At 40.4% G+C, this 19,321-nt stretch overlaps 1 protein-coding gene across 8 annotated transcripts in view; it reads left to right on the top strand.

Annotated features, from left to right (window-relative positions):
• Positions 1-19,321, top strand: part of CAP (Cbl-associated protein) — a 46,282-nt gene that overhangs the window by 11,334 nt on the left and 15,627 nt on the right. For 3 of the 8 annotated variants that reach the window (XM_089470266.1, XM_089470267.1, XM_089470265.1), the window contains exons 2-7: positions 1,378-4,407; positions 8,038-8,301; positions 17,979-18,118; positions 18,222-18,294; positions 18,581-18,613; positions 19,131-19,284. In XM_089470266.1, the coding sequence (XP_089326392.1) occupies positions 1,443-4,407; positions 8,038-8,301; positions 17,979-18,118; positions 18,222-18,294; positions 18,581-18,613; positions 19,131-19,284 (3,629 nt within the window). In that variant the 5' untranslated portion in view covers positions 1,378-1,442. Of the gene's footprint in view, positions 1-551; positions 4,408-8,037; positions 8,302-17,978; positions 18,119-18,221; positions 18,295-18,580; positions 18,614-19,130; positions 19,285-19,321 lie in introns of all 8 variants that reach the window. The other 5 variants (XM_089470260.1, XM_089470261.1, XM_089470263.1 and 2 more) reach the window with 4 other exon arrangements.

Raw genomic sequence — 19,321 nt, 5'->3', positions numbered from 1 at the left:
ATTTAAACTCTTTGTGACTATAAATGAATGTAGATTGGCTCAGAGCTCAATTGTTTATAATGCAAAAATTTATGACATTTTGGCATAGTAATTTATAATGCATAGTTACAAGTTTAATTTTCGAGGAAATTTTAGTGTTTGCATCTGTTGTCCATCTAAGCAGAGAATCTATAAAAAGTATATAAAACAGACTAAATCAGAGAGCAAATTTGCAAGGAGAATATAAGTGAAAGAGCAGAACTATTATACAAACATATAGTATTTAACAGTATATAGTATTTTTTTGAAAATCCCAAAAAAAATTCCATAGTTTTATAGAGAGTGTGAATGGAATAGGCTTCACATGAAATGGCTCTTAAATTGCTTTGTTTTGTTGGCTAAAAAATTCTAGAAATTTGGGTCACTCAAATACGCAATTGAACGCAAAGTGCGCCACGTTTATGGTTCAGTTTATTTATTTATTTTTTTTGGTTTTGTGCGTAAGAATCTAACAGGCAATTCTAATAGCGAATCCGAATAGCGATACACAAGTACAGCAACAACAATTGCAGGTCGAAACGGAAGTGGACACGGAAACGGAGGCAACAACTGCGGCCGAGCAGTCGTCGAGTCGCGAGAGCACACCTGTTAACGCTCAGTCCCCATTGCCAGAGCAGGCAACGCTAACGGCGACAGCGACGTCGACAGCGACGCCAGCAGCGACGTCGCCCACGCACGCTGTGGCCAACGAAGGCGAGGCGAGCAAATTGGCCAACAGTTCGACTGCAACCGCTTCGCTGGCGGCCACGCGCGAGGCATTCGTACGCAATATGGACAAAGTGCGCGAATTGATCGAAATGACGCGACGCGAGCAGAGCGGAAGCGGAAACGGAAATGCGAACGGCAATGGCAACGGAAACGGGAACGGGAACGTTAACGGTAACGGGAGCGTAAGTGCAGACGTTAACGGAAACGAAATCGCGTCGCGTTTTGTTGCTGCTGCTACCGAACAGCAACAGCAACAGCTGCAGCAGCAACAGCAGCCAAGTGAATTGCATTGTAGGTTATCACCCACGCCGCCGCCTGTGCCACCACCACCCAGCTGCATGCACTATACCCCAACCACACAACAGCAACAACAACAGCAGCAGCTAGAGCAACAGCAATCACAATTTGATTTGCATGCCAAAGTGAATCCCTTGTTGCTCTCGCGGCAAGAGTCGAACGATTCGCACTGCTCGGACAGCACACAGCACAGCCAATGCACCGCCATTAACATGGCCTCACCACCACCCACACCACACACACTAGCCCCACAGCCACCGCCCACAGCACCCACAGCATCCACTCCACCCACTCCACCCCAGCGCCAACATTCAGCCATTTCCACAATTTCAGCTGAGCAAGCGGAAGCGGATCGCATCAAGAAATTGCGTCTGCTATGCACCGAGACCTTGGCCTCCATGCCCTATGGCGAGCAGATGCTTGAAGAGCTCGCAAGCGTGGCACAAAATATACAGCAACAGCAGCAACAGCAACCACAGCAGCAGCAACAGCAGCAATCGAACATGCCTTATCCTCTGCCTCAGCTGCCTCATATAAGCGAGCTGCAGCTGTCGCTGAATCAGGTCCAGGCTGAGCAGCAGGATGCCTGGCTGGGTGTGCCCACGCAGGCGGATCCTCAGCTGCTTGTGTGCCTGTCGCCCGCACAGCGCGCCCTGGCACAGCAGCAACAGTTGCAGCCGGCGGCCGATCAGCTGCTGGATGCGCACGAGAAATTCGTGCAGCGTCGCGGCTATCACGAGCTGAGCAGCGAACAGGTGCGCGCCATGGACGAGGCCCAACTGAATGCGGAGCAGCAGCAGATACTCAAAACGGCGGCCAAAATGCGCGAGTTGCGCAAGAGTCTAACGCCCACGCCAACATCGCCAACGCCGCAGCAGCAGCAACAGCAGCGGCAACAGCAGCAGCCGCCGCCGGTGCCTGTGAAGAGCGCTGAGACAGCGGCCAAGGCAAAGAGCCAACAGCAGCAGCAGCAACAGCAACAGCCAGATGACGCAAGCCTGCCAATGAGAGACACGGCAGCAACAGCAACAACAGCAACAACAGCAACAACAACGACAGCAACAGCAGCAGCGCCAGCGACATCATCATATGAAAATAAACCAAGAGCAGCAGCAGCTGATCAGTCGCTGCCTTACGCATTCGAGCAGTCGAGCAAACACAGCAGCAACATCAGCAGCAGCAGCAGCCACAGCCACAGCCACAGCCACAGTCACAGTCACAGTCAGAGTCACAGCAGCAACAGCAACTACATGAACGGCAGCAAATTTCCAGCCAGCATGGAGAGTGAATTGGCGCGCATGTTTCCGAGCATCGCGCAGCAGGGCGACATTTTCGCGGAGCAACGCAAGCGATTCTCCAACATTGAGTCGAGCAGCCGGCAACAGTTGCTGCCGGCGCAGAGCAAACGCTACTCGAACATTGAGACGAGCTCGTACGAGTCCCAGAAGCGTGTGGAGAACGGACAAGTGGTCTACGACAGCAGCAGGAGCAAGCGCGAGCAGCGGGAAGAGGGCGAGCCGCTGACTGGCAATGATAAGCAGGCAGCAACAGTTGCAACAGCAGCAGCAGCAGCAGCAACAACAGTGGATGAGGTGGATTGTGCACCGCCCCCTGTGCCGCCACCGCCGGCAGCAGCTAATATTATGTCAGCAACGAAATTAAATGGCTTGTCAAACACTTTCAACGATGACGCACAGCAGCAGCAACAGCAACAGCAGCAACATAAAGAGAGCAGCCAGACAACAACAGCAACATCTACAGCTGGCAGCCACGCCAAGGTGAACACTGGCAGCGGCACTTATGAGGAATTTCGGCAACGTGCCAAAGCAGCGCTCGACGCAATTGCGCAGCCTTCGCCGGACAATGAAAAGCTCTTCAAGGACTTTGACGCCCTCTCCCAGCAGCTGAATGCCGAGCTGCAAACGGGACGCGAGCAGCGGCAGCAGCGCGACAAATCTGCCTCGCTCTACGATCTCAGTCGGTTGACCAACAGCAGCAGCAGCAATGGCAACGGCAGCAACAGTTGCCAGCAGGAGCAGCTGAAGCGTCAGCGACATGCGCACATGCAGGAGCTGGAGCGCGAGATCGAGCGCTCGGCCAGGTCGCGGCAGGAGCGCCTGTCCTCGGTGCCGCGCACTGTGGAGATACCCGTTGAGCTGGCGCCGGACTACCGGAGCCGTCGCTCCGAGTCGCTGTGCAATCTCAGCGAGAACGGCGGGCAGCGGCCGCACACGTCCGCGGAGCACTATCCGCGCCAGCAGCAGGACGACTGGGCGCGCTATGCCAACGACCTGGGCTACTCGGAGAACATTGCGCGTCCGTTCGCGCGCGAGGTGGAGATCTGCTATCAGCGGCAGCGACAGCCGCACAGCGCGATACGCGCTCCACGGCTCTCGGCCAGCACGAACGATCTGTCCAGCAGCAGCAGCTACGATGGCTTCAATGCGTACGGAGGCGGCAGGAGGCATGCGCCCATGCTGCAGCAGGCGCCGCAGCAGCAGCGACCGCACTACGCCAGCTGCTACTCGATGATTGAGCGCAATCCTAATCCCACGTACATCAGCACCACCTCCAGGCGTGGCGTCTCGCCGGCGCCACAGACGCCGCACTCGGGCCAGCCTCCTGCCTACGACCGGCAGCAGCGACGCGCCTCGCTGCCGCGCGAGCTGCACGAACAGCAGCTGAAGTATATACTGAGCAAGGAGGAGGAGCTGAAGCTGGAGTTTGAGCGGCTGCAGCAGGAGCGTCGGCGGCTCATGGAGGAGATGGAGCGGGCGCCCACCGTGTTGCAGGCGCCGCCGCCGCGACGCGAGAGCTACCGGCCGGCGCCGAAGCTGCCGACGCTGAGCGAGGACGAGGTGTTCCGCCAGCAGATGGCCGAGGAGTGGATGCACAAGGTGGCGGAGCGCGAGGAGCGGCGCCAGCACAAGATCATCAAGATCTCGAAGATCGAGGATGAGCAGCAGCACGCCACCGAGGAGCAGGCGAACATTAGCGACGAGTTCCTCAATCGGGTCAAGGAACGGCGCCACAAGCTGGCCATGCCCGCGGACAGTGACTGGGAGAGCGGCGCCGAGTCGCAGCCGGTGCAGGGCAAGGCGGAGTCCGACGTGGATGGGGAGCCGGTGCCGCCAGTGCGTGTGCTCGAGGGCCAGGCGGAGGCGAATCTCCGCGAGCTGCCGCGCCATTTGCGCGAATTCGCCAAGTTCAGCAGCTGCGAGCAGCTGGAGGGAGGCCAAGTGGAGCGGCACGAGCAGCAGGAGAGGAACGAGAGCGCCACGGACAATGCACAGTGCAGCGCCACCAAGAAGTCGACCATTGTGAAGACGTACAAGGTGTCCCGGCTGCCGCCGTCTGTCCAGGGTGAGTTAGCCAAGGACCAGCAGCCGATAGCCGCCCCCTTGGCTGCCAATCGTTATCGTTATCGCTCGAATACCGCGAAACTTGTTAGTCATAATCTGCAATTTGGCAACGCTTCTGTAACTAGCTCCTGCCGCTCCCAAACGCCTGACACTGGTTGTGGTTCCGCTTCCAAAGGTTCCTGTTCCTCAGTACCCTCCTCCCCCTCCTCCTCCACTCACTCCACTTTTAATTCCCCCATAGCCCAGGCCACACCCATTCCCAGTCCCAGTAGCCCAGCACCTACTAGCACCCAGTCCACCGATAGCAACAATAATACATCCAGCTCATCCTCCGGCTCAACAGCTGGCAGCATTTTCAGTGCAGCTCTGCTGATCGGGCTGTCCGTGCTGACGGCCTGGAACAAGTTCGGCTAAAAACCAAAGACACTCGGAGAAATTCATATGTGTAGTAGTTGGAATTTAGGCTGAGACTATAATTTGTCGTATTCTGATTTATAATTTCTCTAAAAAACATATCCAGTTTTGAAACTTGGAACTACTAGTTCCGTTTCATAAAAAATATCAATTTAAATGCATATCAATATTTATATGAATTTATTAGTATAAATTATCTAACAAGAATTAAATTATTACTTACTTGATTTTTATTTTGAAGTATCTTGAAATCATATATTTGGTTCATATCCCATTTCATAACTTGTTCATAGAAGTTCCTTAGCGAATTCTGAAAAAAAAAAAATAATATTAATTAATTAATATTATATTTTATTATCCAATATATTTATATACATTTTTTCTATTTCTATAAAAAATATAGAAAAAGTTTAAAAATAATAAAATGTTACTTCAATATTTAAAAATGTTTTAAACATTTAATATTTATATAATTTATTTATTTATTTAATATGATCTATTTATTTAATTTAAATTTATTTTACATTAATTTTTGTAAATATATTTGTTATTGTGAATCTTTAAAAGATAAATCTATTTTTTTTTTTTTTTTATACAATTTAAATTATGGATACGATAATTCATAAAAAAGAGTAGAAAATTCCAACTAAAGAAATTTCGTCCCAAGACTCTAGTAATTTGCGCATATAATTTTCTCTGAGTGTACTTTAAATGCAAACTCATTGGTGAATGGTCATTTGGCACATCTTCTCACATCTCTCACGAAACATATTGTAGATATGTGTTTATTGTTGTTGTAGACACAGAATATCTCTTTCCCTCTCACTGTCACTCTCTCACAAACTGTATCTGTGTCTCTCTTTATCTCTGTGTGCGTGTGTTGCTCTTTTGTATATCAAATTTCTCTCTATATCGCCGCCCTCACACAGACAATGATAAAACAGCAACCAACAACAAGAACAACAGCAACAACAATGAAAACACCAGCAACAACAGCAACAGCTACAACAAGCAGAACAACAACAACAACAACATTACATCAGAAACAACGTCAACTATGCATAGCCATATAGTCAATGAATCCCGATCCGAATCGAACTTCAATCGAACAGGAACGCCCATGCCCTCGTCTGCGCCATTTTTGGGCAATTTTCATAGAAATTTCGATGAGCTCTTTGCCAGTTCGCCCTTCCGCTCGAAAATCTTCGAGGAGTTTGATAAATATTGGCGCAATTTCGAGCATAGAACCACGTCCGACAGTTTCTGAATATGCCCACATATATAGGAAAATACTCTTGATACGCACGCCCAGAAACCTTTGTTAATGGAACCGCAAAAAAACGCTTTAAAAACAAAAACAAACAATAATAAAGATATATTTAAACACAATCCTTTCCCCTAGCCTTACCTCTACAGCATGCAGCCTACATATAACTAAATGAATACTATTCAAAATTTATGTATATGTTTGTCCTAGGCAACTGTTAAATAAAAATAAACAAAAAGATATAAAAACGTTTTGTGAAAATTAGTTAATTGTTTTTATTTTCTCTTTCGAAATTAATACAAAATAAATCCAATTTATATAGTGTTGTTGAATGTTTAATAAATGATCAATTGATTAACAAAACTCAATTGTTATTTAGTGTTTATTATTTTGTATGCATGATCCATATAAATATTTATCTATTTATCAATATATATATATACATGATTTAGCTTTAAGCTCTGTCATCGATAGATTTGTTTTGTGCTAAGCGCTTGTAAATGATGCTTGACCAACTGACTAATACTGTGAATGTCCCAAATATGCATATTTACAAACATATATTGAATGTAACTAATAAACCAACATTTCACTCATAATTCATAATTTAAGCATTATTTAAAATATATATATTCATTCAATAGAATGGACCATAATTGATGATCAATAAATTAGCTTATAAAATTATTAGTAATTTAGTGGCATTCATTTTAATATTTCTGTGCTCATTGTGATCTAAATACTTCATATTATAGACTCATCAGATAAGAATAATTGCTCAATTGAATCAATATTTTAAAAGAGCTTTATTATACATTTTGATTTCTGATTTAATAATAACTGATTGGTTGAAGCTTTATATTCAATAACTCCGAAAGCTCATTAAAGCATTAGCTTTTTTAATTAAATCAAAGATAAAAAGCTTTTGAAAAGCATTAAATCATTTTCCGACTCAATCATGCGATGATTGCTTAAAAATATCTATAATGATTTTTCTGCTTTGATTATGTGTATAAAGCACGACTAAAGTAAAAATCTCTTTAATATTGTATGCTTATATTTGCTTTTAAGAATATATATATTAAATAATCAACGTGAGCTTTAAGCTCTTTCTTATACTGTTTCTAATGAACTAAAGCTGCTAAAAGCTACAAGCTTTTCAGTACGTTCTCCACATCAATTTTAATCAATGGGAAAAATAGTTTTCTAATCTTTCAAATGTTCTCACTTAAATGTATTTATTCTCTTTTCACTCTCTTCCATTATATCTGTTCCTATGGCTCTGCAAATTTATTTCGCCTGCCCACATGTAGCTAGCATAATAATTCTTATTGACATAAATTTATGACATTCAGATGCAAAGAATTCCACAAAATATTTTCCAACTAAAATTCACGCCAGAATATTTAAAATAAATGCTACTAATTTAATACAAATTTATTGGCTGACAAAGCAATCGTATATATATTATTCGTATATATGTATTAAGAGTCTATCAGGCAAATGTCTTTTATGGGCTCATAACGATAATTATTAAGCTGTTTTGTTTCTGATTTCGCATCTTCATCTTGACTCTGCAACTCTGCGCTCAAGTGTTTCCACATTGAGAACTGCGAGGCCCCCCCCGATTGCCTCCAATGGCCCCTCGGCTGGCAATTGAGTCGGCTTATCTGGGGCGCTGCAAGCAATTGCACTGGGCAGGCACACAAATCGCGATTAAACGGAAATTTTAATTAATTCCATTCAATTGGCATGACAAGGGAAACACGGACAGGGCGGCAACAAAAACAAAACAAACAAACAAGCGATTCGTTTGTTTTCATTTTTGTTGTTTTTGTTGTTGCAGTGAGACAATTGAGCACAGGGTTCACTATTTAGACTAAGTGCAGCATGTGGCATGCGTCTAGCAGAGAGAGAAAAAAACTAAACGAATGCCAACAATTTTGATAGCCAAAGCAATTAAAACGACAGCGACGCCAACGTCGACGACGACGCCAACGCCGATGCCGATGCCAGCGCCGAAGCCAGCGCCGATGCCAGCGACGGCAGCGAAGTCACATGTACGGCAACAGCGACAGAAGCAGACGCGATTTCTGCTCTCGCCGCAGCAGCTGTTGCAGCAGCAGCGCAAGCGACGCAGCTGGTCCGAGAGCGATCTGCTCAAGGAGATAGACAACGAGCTGCAGCTAGCCAAGGGCTTTCTTTATGCCAACGGTCGGTCAAAACTGAACCCTGATCTGTATATAATACACATATACATATATGTCTATATATTCCTTGCCCTTAACATGTCCATCCAATCCGTGTGTCTGCCCTCCAAATGTCTCTAATCCAATTTGTTTGGGCAAATGAGCGCAGCTGCTTGCTAATTGGCCAAAAAAAAAGAAACAAAAAAAAAAAAAAATGAAAAAAATATTCTAAACTGTTCTGCGCTCATTTTCCTCATTTACTCTTACCTTTGCACAATTTTTGTTTATTTTTAAACTCCGTATTTGCACCTGCCGCCGCAAAGTATGCTAGCGAATCTTTGTGAAATGGAAAACGAAATTGTGTATACGACCTGTGCAACGCGAACTTGTTCATGGCGTGAAAATGTATCTTTATCTGCCAGCAATATTTACGTCACACTCACTCACTCTCCCTCTCTCTCTCTCTCTGTCTCTCTTTCTCTCGCTCGCTCAGTCTCTCTCTTCGTGCTCTTGGCGCTCCTGATTTCCTGTCTCTGTTTACGAAAGCATCAGCATTTTGTTTATGCTGTGCGCCGCAAGCGGAAAATTGGAAAATCAAATTTGTTGAGGGAACAGCTAACGTATTTGTAGAAGTAGTTGTTGTTATTGTTGTTGCCTTTGCGCTCACACAAATTGAGTTTCATTTTAGTATTTTCTGTTTTCGAAAGAAAATCCAAGCAACTTGTACAAGATTCTCGCCTGGCGTAGTCGTCGTCGTGTTTAAGTCGTGTGCGCAACGCGAAGGCGCGTGAAAAAATCAAAAACAAAATATATATATATACATTATATATAGATATACATATATATATATTCGAATCGGAGGCAGCGGCAGCATTTCTATATTTCCACTTGCACACATCAGAGAAAACGAAAAGAAAAGCAAAAGCAAATATGGGGCAGGGTTAGTCGAGCGTTATTTCCATGCATTTGCTTAGCGCGCTTTTCTCCTCTCTCCAAAATTCAATTTGTTTGCAGTGCAGTGCTCAAAGAGAGAAAAAAATAAGAATAAAAGAAAAGTGAAGTGTTGCTTGTTGCAAGTGTTTCGTTTCGTTTCGTCTCGCGTCACAATTCCCATTCTAATCAGATCTCTGCAACATTTTTGCAGAGCACACACAAAACAACACAACAATGTTTGCGCCCAAGTTTAAAGCACGCGCACCAACTGGATCAGGTAACAGAACATATACATATATATGGCTGATCCCATATTGATGCTACATCTGCTGTCGGATGCATCACGCTGTGTGTGTGTGGGCTGGTTCAAAGGAAACGCCCAAATGCGTGGGTGTGGCACTTGCAAACATGACGTTTTCGATGGGTTTTTTATGAATTTCACTTAAGAGCTTTGTAAATTTGTTGTAAGAATTTCATTTCCAAAATTTTTGGAAATTGTGTTTTAGTGTGTGTGCGTTGTAAATGGATGATAAAATGAAATTTGTGAATTATGGGAAGTTTATGGAGACTTGAGTGTATTTCTTTTTCTAATTACAATGTAATAATAGACAGATTTTGATAACTTTGTTAATATTTTGAAAGGGTTTTAAAAGAATTTTCGATATTATTTTGCTCTCCTTTACCTCTTCTCTGCAAATCTCTCTTTAGCTGCTGGTTGCTTTATTTATTTTATAAATTTTAAACTATTCCTTTGGACCTCCATTCTAAACATTTATATTATAAAATTCTATTATAGTTAAGCAAAATTTTCCTTTACTTCAAATTGCCTACAGATTTTTGCAATAAATTCGAATGGCAAACATTTGGCTGAAACACATATCGATACTTATTTATATAGACATTTTGGCATTCTGTAACAAAAGTTGCAGAAAATCGAAAAAGTAGTCAAAATTAATTAACTATAATGAGAAATTCTCTAGAATTTGTAGAAATAAAATGAATCTAATTTCATTCAATAAATCATTATAGCCAAACGTAACGAAAGTTTCCTAATATTGTTTAAGTTTTTACTCAAAACATTTTTCGGATCGAATCGAGCCTTCTCGAATGAAAATAAATACAATTTTCACTACTTTGCTGATGTAAAATATTTCAAAGTTAGCTCAAAATTTTACTTGATACTGGTTTCTAATTTTATTGCGAATTTTATTGTAAATAATCTATTATTATTCCAAATATACCGATTCTGACATTCTTCAAAACTTCATTGTAAACTTTAATCAGAATTTCGTATTGGGCTTTATTCCGTACCGGACTACTTTAAAATTTGTCTCTTAGTTCAAATATAATTATAGAGGTAGTTCAATTTCTTTACAAAATTTACGTCGAATTTCATTGTCAACTCTACTCTGAAATTTATTCCGAACTTTAATTAGAATTTCGTAACTTTATACGAAATATTTACAAATTTATTAACAATTCTACTCCTAATTTTATTCCTAATTTATTTCGGGCCATGATTTCTTTTCATTTCATCTATAAATCTTTAATTAAATCATTTTTAATATTTATTTTCTACGTTTTAATGAACCCATCAGTCAGCTTTCTCTTTATACAGCCTTTCGTTAATATCTACTAAATTATTTCTTTATTTATTTAAGGCACGATTTCTAATCAACTTTTGAGCCATTTTCTTTTTATATTGAAAATTTATTGGCACGTATTTATAGATTATTTTCCTTTCAGTTAGTTTTCAACTTTTCACTCTGCCGATGATCAAGATTATGATGATGATGATGTTGTTTGTTAATGATCTTGTTTGTCTTTCTACTCTTTATTTTTTTGAACTTGATTTTTGGCTTCGCACATGTTTATTTCAAATATTTCACATTAGTTAAGGTTAATTGTGCAGTCCAAAAAAAAAAAAAAAAAAAAAAAAAAAAAAAAGAAGAAAAACAAATATTTTCAACTGGAACTGGAGGTGCGCATGATTTTTTTTTTTCGCGCTCCTTTGCTATGTGCTAAATATATAAAATGACGTACAATCCAAAAATTTGTTGGCCGCGCAATATTTATTACAAATATATATATATACATATATATAGATAAATATATATATACATTTGTGTGCAGCGGAATTGTAGTTGCTTTTGTTATTCCGTAGACGCCTACAGTATCCATTAAAAATGGAAAATAAACACAAAGCAAATCCAGATGGGCGTCGAAACTAAATGAAATCATAGAGTACACATGGGAACTTATTTAGGATCAATGTCTCGAACAATTTTGATGAGCTCGGCGACGATCCTAACTGATGCGTTTTCTGCTATATAAACACCTTATGGCAATTTCTTCTTCTTCTTCTTCTTCCTATGCTTTCTTCACTTCGCGTAGGCGTAGCTAATCTATCAAAATGCGTATACGCCCCATTGCCCATTTGATTGGCGTCACGATCCGGCAGCATTAGTTGGCAAAGTTCTCAGTTATGAAAATGTTATGCTGCTCTTTTTGAGCATTTCTTTTGGGCCATAAGGGCGCTTTTTTTTTTATTTAAAGCATTAATTTGTTCGTTGTTATTTTTAAATTTAAGGCAGAAGAAAACGAAAAAAATTAATATATATATATATATAGTATATAGTATATATATATATTTATATTTATTTTTTCGTGCGACTTTTAGTGACTGAACATAATTTATGGTTAATATAAATTCAGTTGAACTTGACTATTGATATATTTGCGTGAATGAAGGAATGAAAGAATGATTTGAACATAATTAAGTTAGAGATTGAAAAAAGAGGTGAATAAGATTATATATATATTTCTTAGACGAATATATATCTGCAGATGACGTTGTCTTTGGATCTTCATTTGCTAAGCAAAAGTGTTGAAAAAAAGTATTGCCAAAGATTTATTTGTGGAATTAAAATTGGGGAAAGTTTATGTAGCAGAAGGCCAAAAGACCAAAGGATTTTAGGATTTGAATTGGACTAATTTTATATGACTATAAGAAGAGCACAAAACTTAAATTTTATTGATAAATTTATTTAAATTTATAGTAAAATATATATTTTTGTTCTTCTTCCTATATCTTCCGGTTCTTTATATCTTCTAACCTTTGCCACAACCTACAGCCTTCTCTTGCCCACTCCCCTCGTTCATTCATTTGAGGCCCAATGACCTTTACAACCTGCTAGCCCAACCCTAGACCACTCCCACCCTAGGCCCAACATGATAGACATGAAACTCGTGCCGCTTTCTAAAGGGCGCCGTGAGTGAGTAGATGTGCCATTTGGTGCAGCAGCACTCCATAAATACTTTGCGCACTCAATTATGGGGCAGACCAGATAAATCAAAGCGGGAATGCCAACCGATACGCACACACAATAGAAAACAATGTGGCGCACCTAGTGCAGGCTGGGTCACAGCGCTGCTGTTAGGTCGCGGCTGGCCACGCCTTCATTCGATAGCTGGGCAGAGCCCAGAGTCAATCGCTCTATCCAAAAGGCGGCCGTTCCAATCGCCTAATAAATGGGCGCACGCACAGGTTGCTCGCAGCTCGGCCAGACTGGGACAGCCTCAGTTTCTACGGCTGCAAGGCCACAAGACACAGCCACTAAAAATATAGTTGTAGAACGCTTCTACAAAATACCCTATGAAATGAATGGGTGGAGACAATGGGAGGGTTAAAGCGGAGACAGTAGAAAGGGATTTGTTAGGTTTGTCTAACAGTTATTATAGGAGATTTAATGAATTTGTTTATTAGGTTACTTTTTACGACATTTCCAATTTATATTACTCATAATTCAGGTAAAAAGTATGGAAGCGTAGTATATATATATATATGCATATATATTCTTTGTTGCAATTTTTATTTGTATCAATTTGGGTTAATTAAATTTATAAACAATTTTTTATATACGTATTTTTCTTTAATTTATTTTTATCAAGAAAAAATCAAGAATTTTTCGAAATAGTGAACAAATCAGTAATTTTATATGCATATTTATCCATTTTATTATTAATTATTTTTAACAACAGCATATTCTATATACTAATTTGCAAAATTCCCTGGGCATTGGCTAGTCTATCATATCATACCTGAACACACTCTATCTCTCTCTCTTTTTACCTGCCGTCCCATTCTACAGTCTACTTAAAATTAAAAGTGCTCTAATTGCAGGTAGAAAATATAGTTTTACTGCCTCGGTCTCCCGCCCTCATTTGCTTAAAGACCCATACGATATTTTCATTTCCATTTTCATTTTGCAAATCAATAAATTTCACATAAATTGCCAGCAGCTACGAGTCGATTCTCCAAGTAAATGCGCTTCTTCACGAACGAGCGAGGGCGCTCCTTGAAAAAAAAAATAAAATAAAACACACCCAGCAGCAGCAGCAGCAGCAGAAAGTTAAGCTAAGCTCCTGCTCTGCCCTGCCCTGCCCTGCCGCTCCCTCTACGGCTCAAATGGCTGAGGCTACTTTAATGAGCATTGTTTTTTATTGGCTACAAACAAAAAACAGAAAAAAAAAACCCAAGCAAAATTTCCGTTTGATTTATTCCTAAAGAGCATAGAGCATAGAGAACAGAGAACTGAACAAACCGGAAGTGCCAAGCCAAGCCAAGCCAAGCCGAGCCGAGTCGAGTCAGAACCAAACCAAACCAAACGCACATTCGGCTTTTGTTTTCTTTTTCAAAAAAGAGTTTACAAAACAAATGAAATCATTTTGATTGACTCTTTAGCTGGACTCTTTTATACACATATATATAGTATATGTGGGGAGTAAATTCAGCATTCAGAGTATGGTATATTTAGTTGCTTACACATCCGTTCCATTTCGCATTGCACGCATAATTGGCGTTTCACCCAAAATAAAACTAAAACTCTGCTTTTGTCTTGTTCAAATCTGAATATACTATAAATACATACATACATATATACAAATATATGTGTATGTATGCGTGTATGTATTGAGTGTGCGCTTCATCGAGCACGCGCTCCCATATTTGATTGCAGCCGTAATTGATCTTCTATTTAAAATTGCTGGGAAATTGTGAACTCTTGCGGGGTGTGTGTGCTCTGACTGTGACTGTGCCTGTTACACATACATATATATGTGTGTGCATGAATGTGTGTGTGTTGTTTTAGTCATTTAGCAGTTGTTCCCAAAAAGAAAAATCAGTAAACGCCGAGTTGGTCTGCTCGACGACGACGGCTCACGCAAAATTCAGTCGCTTTGAGCCGCGCGCGGAGTCAGCTACTCGAGAACTCGTCGCAACGATCCAGTTAAAAACGATTATATAGCAAATATAACATCCTCACCAGGGTAAAAAAAAAATAAAAATAAAATAAAAATAAATCGCTTTTCTGCAGCAAAATTGCGAGTGTTAAGTGAATGAGTCAGCGAGTGGTGGGACGGCACAGGATTGTGGATTTGATTTAGATTTTGATTGGCATTGGCAAGACTTTGATACGATTGTATAATTCGATCAAGTGCTGATTGAATTAAGACGTCAGCGCATCCACCCACTATTAAAATACAGCAGAGAGAGGGAGAGATGGGGAGCGGGCGCGCGTATATATATCGAAGCCAAAACGTATTCTATATGCGATATGCGTGTCAATGTCTGGCGGCGAATCGCGCCTAGGGCAGGCAATATCTATGTAGACAGAAGTGTATCTAATGTGTGTGAAAGTGTGTGTGTATGAAGCTGGCTGCTTGTGTATTTGTGTGCTATTACAGGTGGCATATAAATCTGTTCAGTGAAAGATCTTGACTGCACGAACAACGAGGGCTATTCTGTAATTATGCTCAACCGAGTGAAACTGAAATGAAAGAACTATTTTTTGCTTTTATATTAAAGTCAGTTATAGAACATTTCTGCCATTTTCATATATACTTGTTCTATAAAATAGGCAAGTAAATTTATTTTCAATTTTTAGGACAATTTACATTTACTAATAATTAAAATTAAGTTCGTCATTTTGATTCATTAAAATTCGGAATTGAAGTTTATCTTTTAGCAAATGCTTTCTGCATTTAGTATGCTTCAAATCTTAAGGCAGTTGATTTGAATCATAAAAGTTATAAATTATCTTTAAAGTAGATATACAGGTGTATGATATAGAAATTATAAAAAATCATAAAAGTTGAATTTCATGTTTTAGCAATTCAATTGCCATGTATAAGACATTTCACAATCAAATGTCAAGCTTAAAAAAAAATATAAATAACAGCATTTTATCGATTTAAAGTAATAAATAATAGCATCAATCTTGCTTGACCGAAATTAGAAGAGTATGCAAAGAAATATATATTAAATGTTTGCACTGTTTGAGCGACAATCAAATTCAATTTTATGTATGTTATATAAAATATTTATTAATATTTAAAAAGTTTTGGGAAGGCTTTGACAATGTATACACATAAGTATAAAGATAAGAGCATTCTATAGCAAATTTTGATTACAGAAAAAAGTTGATTAGAAAAAAAAAGGAAAAATTTTAATATAAGAATGAGCTGTGATAAAACATATAAGAATTTGCTCTTCGATTTCGAATCAAACCAGAATATTTCAATATAATTTATTATATATTTTAAACTAATAAATGAAATGTCTTCATTTGTTAGTCCTCGGTGCTTCCACTGTCAGTGTTCACTGTACCTAACAATTGAAACACCTCGTGAGGCTCGTTTCTTTTAGCGTGTTTCTTGTCGTTTGTCGTTTGATTCAAATATAATTTTATAACAGTCTGTGAAAGTCTTTGTAAATTCTAAACATGCGCCAAATGCGATGACTCATCCCTGTGTGTGTGTGTCTACATAGATGTTTATGTGTGTGTGTGATAGTTTTTTTTTGTGTTTTTTTGTTATTGCTTTTCTGTGGGCAAATTTTGAATGGGTGCCAAATGCGGCTTCCTTGGTCGTATTAATTATTGCTGTTCAACGTCGCGATGTTTGTTTGTCAATTTGTCTTCGCTCGGTTTGTTGACTGCAGCATTTATTTTGGTTAGAGAAACCAATGAAACCAATGGAAGGCGAGCATCAGCCGCAAAGCGAGCATAAATTTGTTGACAAGTGTAAATGTCAGCAGCTAGAAAATATATACATGTATCTATATAGAGAGAGCATAAAACTCAACTAGAATGTGAACTTGCGCCCCTGAAAATGTCATGTTTAGCCCACCCACCGAACCACTGAACCACTGAGCCACCGAACCAGTGAAAATGTAGACAACTGTGTCATAAGAGCCAACCACTCATTCCACACTATCAACAGGCGTCTGGACACCCAAGAGCCAAACACCGTACGGCTCCAGCAACGAGCTAGATCACAGCTCCTCGGCGGCGCCCACTCCACCGCCGCCGCCCACACAGCCCGTGTGGACGCCGCAGCCGTCGCCAGCGTTGAGCGGACGCAAGGAGTTCCGCCCTGTGCGCTTTGAATCGCCCACACTACCGCGACGCTACACGGCCCTGCAGCAACAACAACAGCCAGCGGCAGCGACGACGACGACACCACCTTGGTCTTATACAAACGGCAGCTGCCCGGTGCCTGCACCACGCAGCAGCACCACCACCACCACCAGCACCAATCTGAGCACGCCGCCCTCAACGCTCAACTCCAACAACTCGGACTACGCGGAGACCGACTATTCCAATCAATTTGGGCCCGTGGCACCCAGTGCCAGCGTCTCCGACAAGATCAAAAGTAGATAATATTCTCAATATGTGTGCAAGAGCTAGGAAAGCTATTTGTGAATACCTTAAGTGATTAGAGAGGAGAGATTTAGGGGAGGACATTTGGAGACCAGCAATATAATATAAAATAGCAAACAAATCTATTAGATCTCTCTAGATTTTTCAAATATCATAAATCTTTGATATTAAGAACAGAGATCTGCAGATAAATGGGATATAAGGGATCTCTATTCATAAATATCTTATAATAGCGATTTTGATATAAAGACATTAGCCAAAATCTGTGTAATACCTGAGTTCTAGAAGCAAATCACAGAGATCGTATTCGAGTATTACAAATCATATATTATTATGTTTTTGAAGAGTGCAAACAAACAAGATATATGAGAAATCAGAGAAGTGAGGTATTTCATATATAAACTTGATAAAACATAGATCTAGAGCATTTGTTGTGATTTTATAATTGAGAATCATAACAACAACAATATATATATATAATTTTCTAGCTATAGTTTCTAGTCAATCACTAAATAATAACTAGGCAAACCTTTGATCGTTACAAGATCTACGTATAATTTATATAAAATAATTAGAGCAACTCCAAAGTCTTGACACTCGTATTTTGCTGTTCGAACTAGACTTATTTGTCGCTAGCTTAAAAAAGTTTCCTCTATTCATATGACTCTCTAAACATTTTCTCATTTGTGAAGCATTTGAACGCTCGGCTTCCACATCGGAGCTGTATAGGCCGTTCGCACGCCGTCAACAAAACGACACTAGCCGCGCCGTCTATAGGCCCAATGAAGTCAGTAAGTATATCCACTGTAGGCCCCATACAACAACAAAGTTGTATGAGATGAACAGTTCGAGCGTTCGTTCACAAGTCGTTCGCACACACGAAAGATTAACAGCGGCAGGTGCTGCATTCTAAATGTTCTAATGTTTTACACGCGTTTATTTCCACTCGTTTTCCACTCCTCTTGACAATTCCACCTAAAAAACAAAAAAACAAACACTGACTCCACTAAAACTAAAAACAAGAATTAAAACAATCTCCGGTTTACAGTCTACAAAGTCAAGCACGAGTATATGAGCGAACCGGAAACGGAAAGCGATCGTCCGAGAAAAATGGCACAGTTAGGTCGACGGCAATACGAAGGGATCGGTCCCGTTACCAACGATGGAATGCCCATCATACTCAGATCGGTAAAAGCAAAAACTAAACAGATATCAGCTCAAGTTCAGCTAGCGAAGCGAACCCACAATCTTCCCTATTTGATATATACATATTTTGTCTGTTACGCTGCAGGAGGTCCAGGAACCGCATCAGCATGAATGGTATAAGCGCCTCTATCAGACCATACATAAGCAGAAGAATGGCGGTAAATGTTTTACCACTCAGATCCAACAGAACTTGAAGCATTATGAAACCCAACCATAACCACATTCCCATATATAACTTATGATCCACTTAACCTATATCTTTATAATGCTTCAGTTCTGCGCCTGCTGAACTAGTTGTTTAACTGTTCTCTGAATTCTCTTTTTCGAATGCCACTCCTCTACTATATATATATATATATATATACCATATATCACCAATTGTACCCATCCCCATACGCTTTCCACACTCTGTCTCTCTTTGTCTTGTCAAATCGCACTCAACAGACGAATTTGTGATACGCTACAAGTGTCCCAGAGGTGATTTTTTAAAACTCTTTATAACTTATATCCATATAATATTCTAAATTCAGTCTAAGCTTTGCTTAAGTAGCTCCCACTTATCGCTTCGCCTGCTTTTGGTAGTAGCTGTAACATTTATGATTTCTAATTTGGACATTTTTCTTTTTATCAGTTTTGGCATGCGGAAGTCGATTTAATCATATTTTTTTCTTATTGGACTTTATTATATTATATTATATTATTTTTTGCTCATTTTTTTGTGCCATTTAGCTTATTGGAACGCTTTAAACAAAATTTCTACACTAATCTTAAACTAAGTACGTACTCATACACCAAGCTCTAACATTATGTCTGCCCTAAACAACAACAAAAACAATAATAATAACAACAACAATTGCAACATCCGTGATAACAACAACCACAACAACAGCAACAACAACAACAACTTCAGTAGTGCTCGTAAATTTCTAATAACTTTTCTTTAAAATATATTCAAAAATCGAATTTAATTTTTGTCTTTCATAACCTTACACAGCTCGTCCATCCTATAAGAGCAATGGTTATGTCTCTGAGCCCGAGCCCAACTACGATTCCGATTACTCAACAGTAAAATATCGTACACCCAATCCGCTGCGCGTGCAATCGGTCTCGTCGGCTGTAAATGTGCGCAATCTAAACCAGGACGATAAGTAAGTTCAGGAAACTCTAGAACTCTAGAAAGATATG

This window comes from Drosophila arizonae, chromosome 5, assembly GCF_054131065.1.
Source record: "Drosophila arizonae isolate 15081-1271.41 chromosome 5, UAZ_ARI_1.0, whole genome shotgun sequence".
NCBI lineage: Eukaryota > Metazoa > Arthropoda > Insecta > Diptera > Drosophilidae > Drosophila > Drosophila arizonae.
Note: the sequence above shows the minus strand (reverse complement) of the source record. Positions and strands in the feature narration are given on the sequence as shown.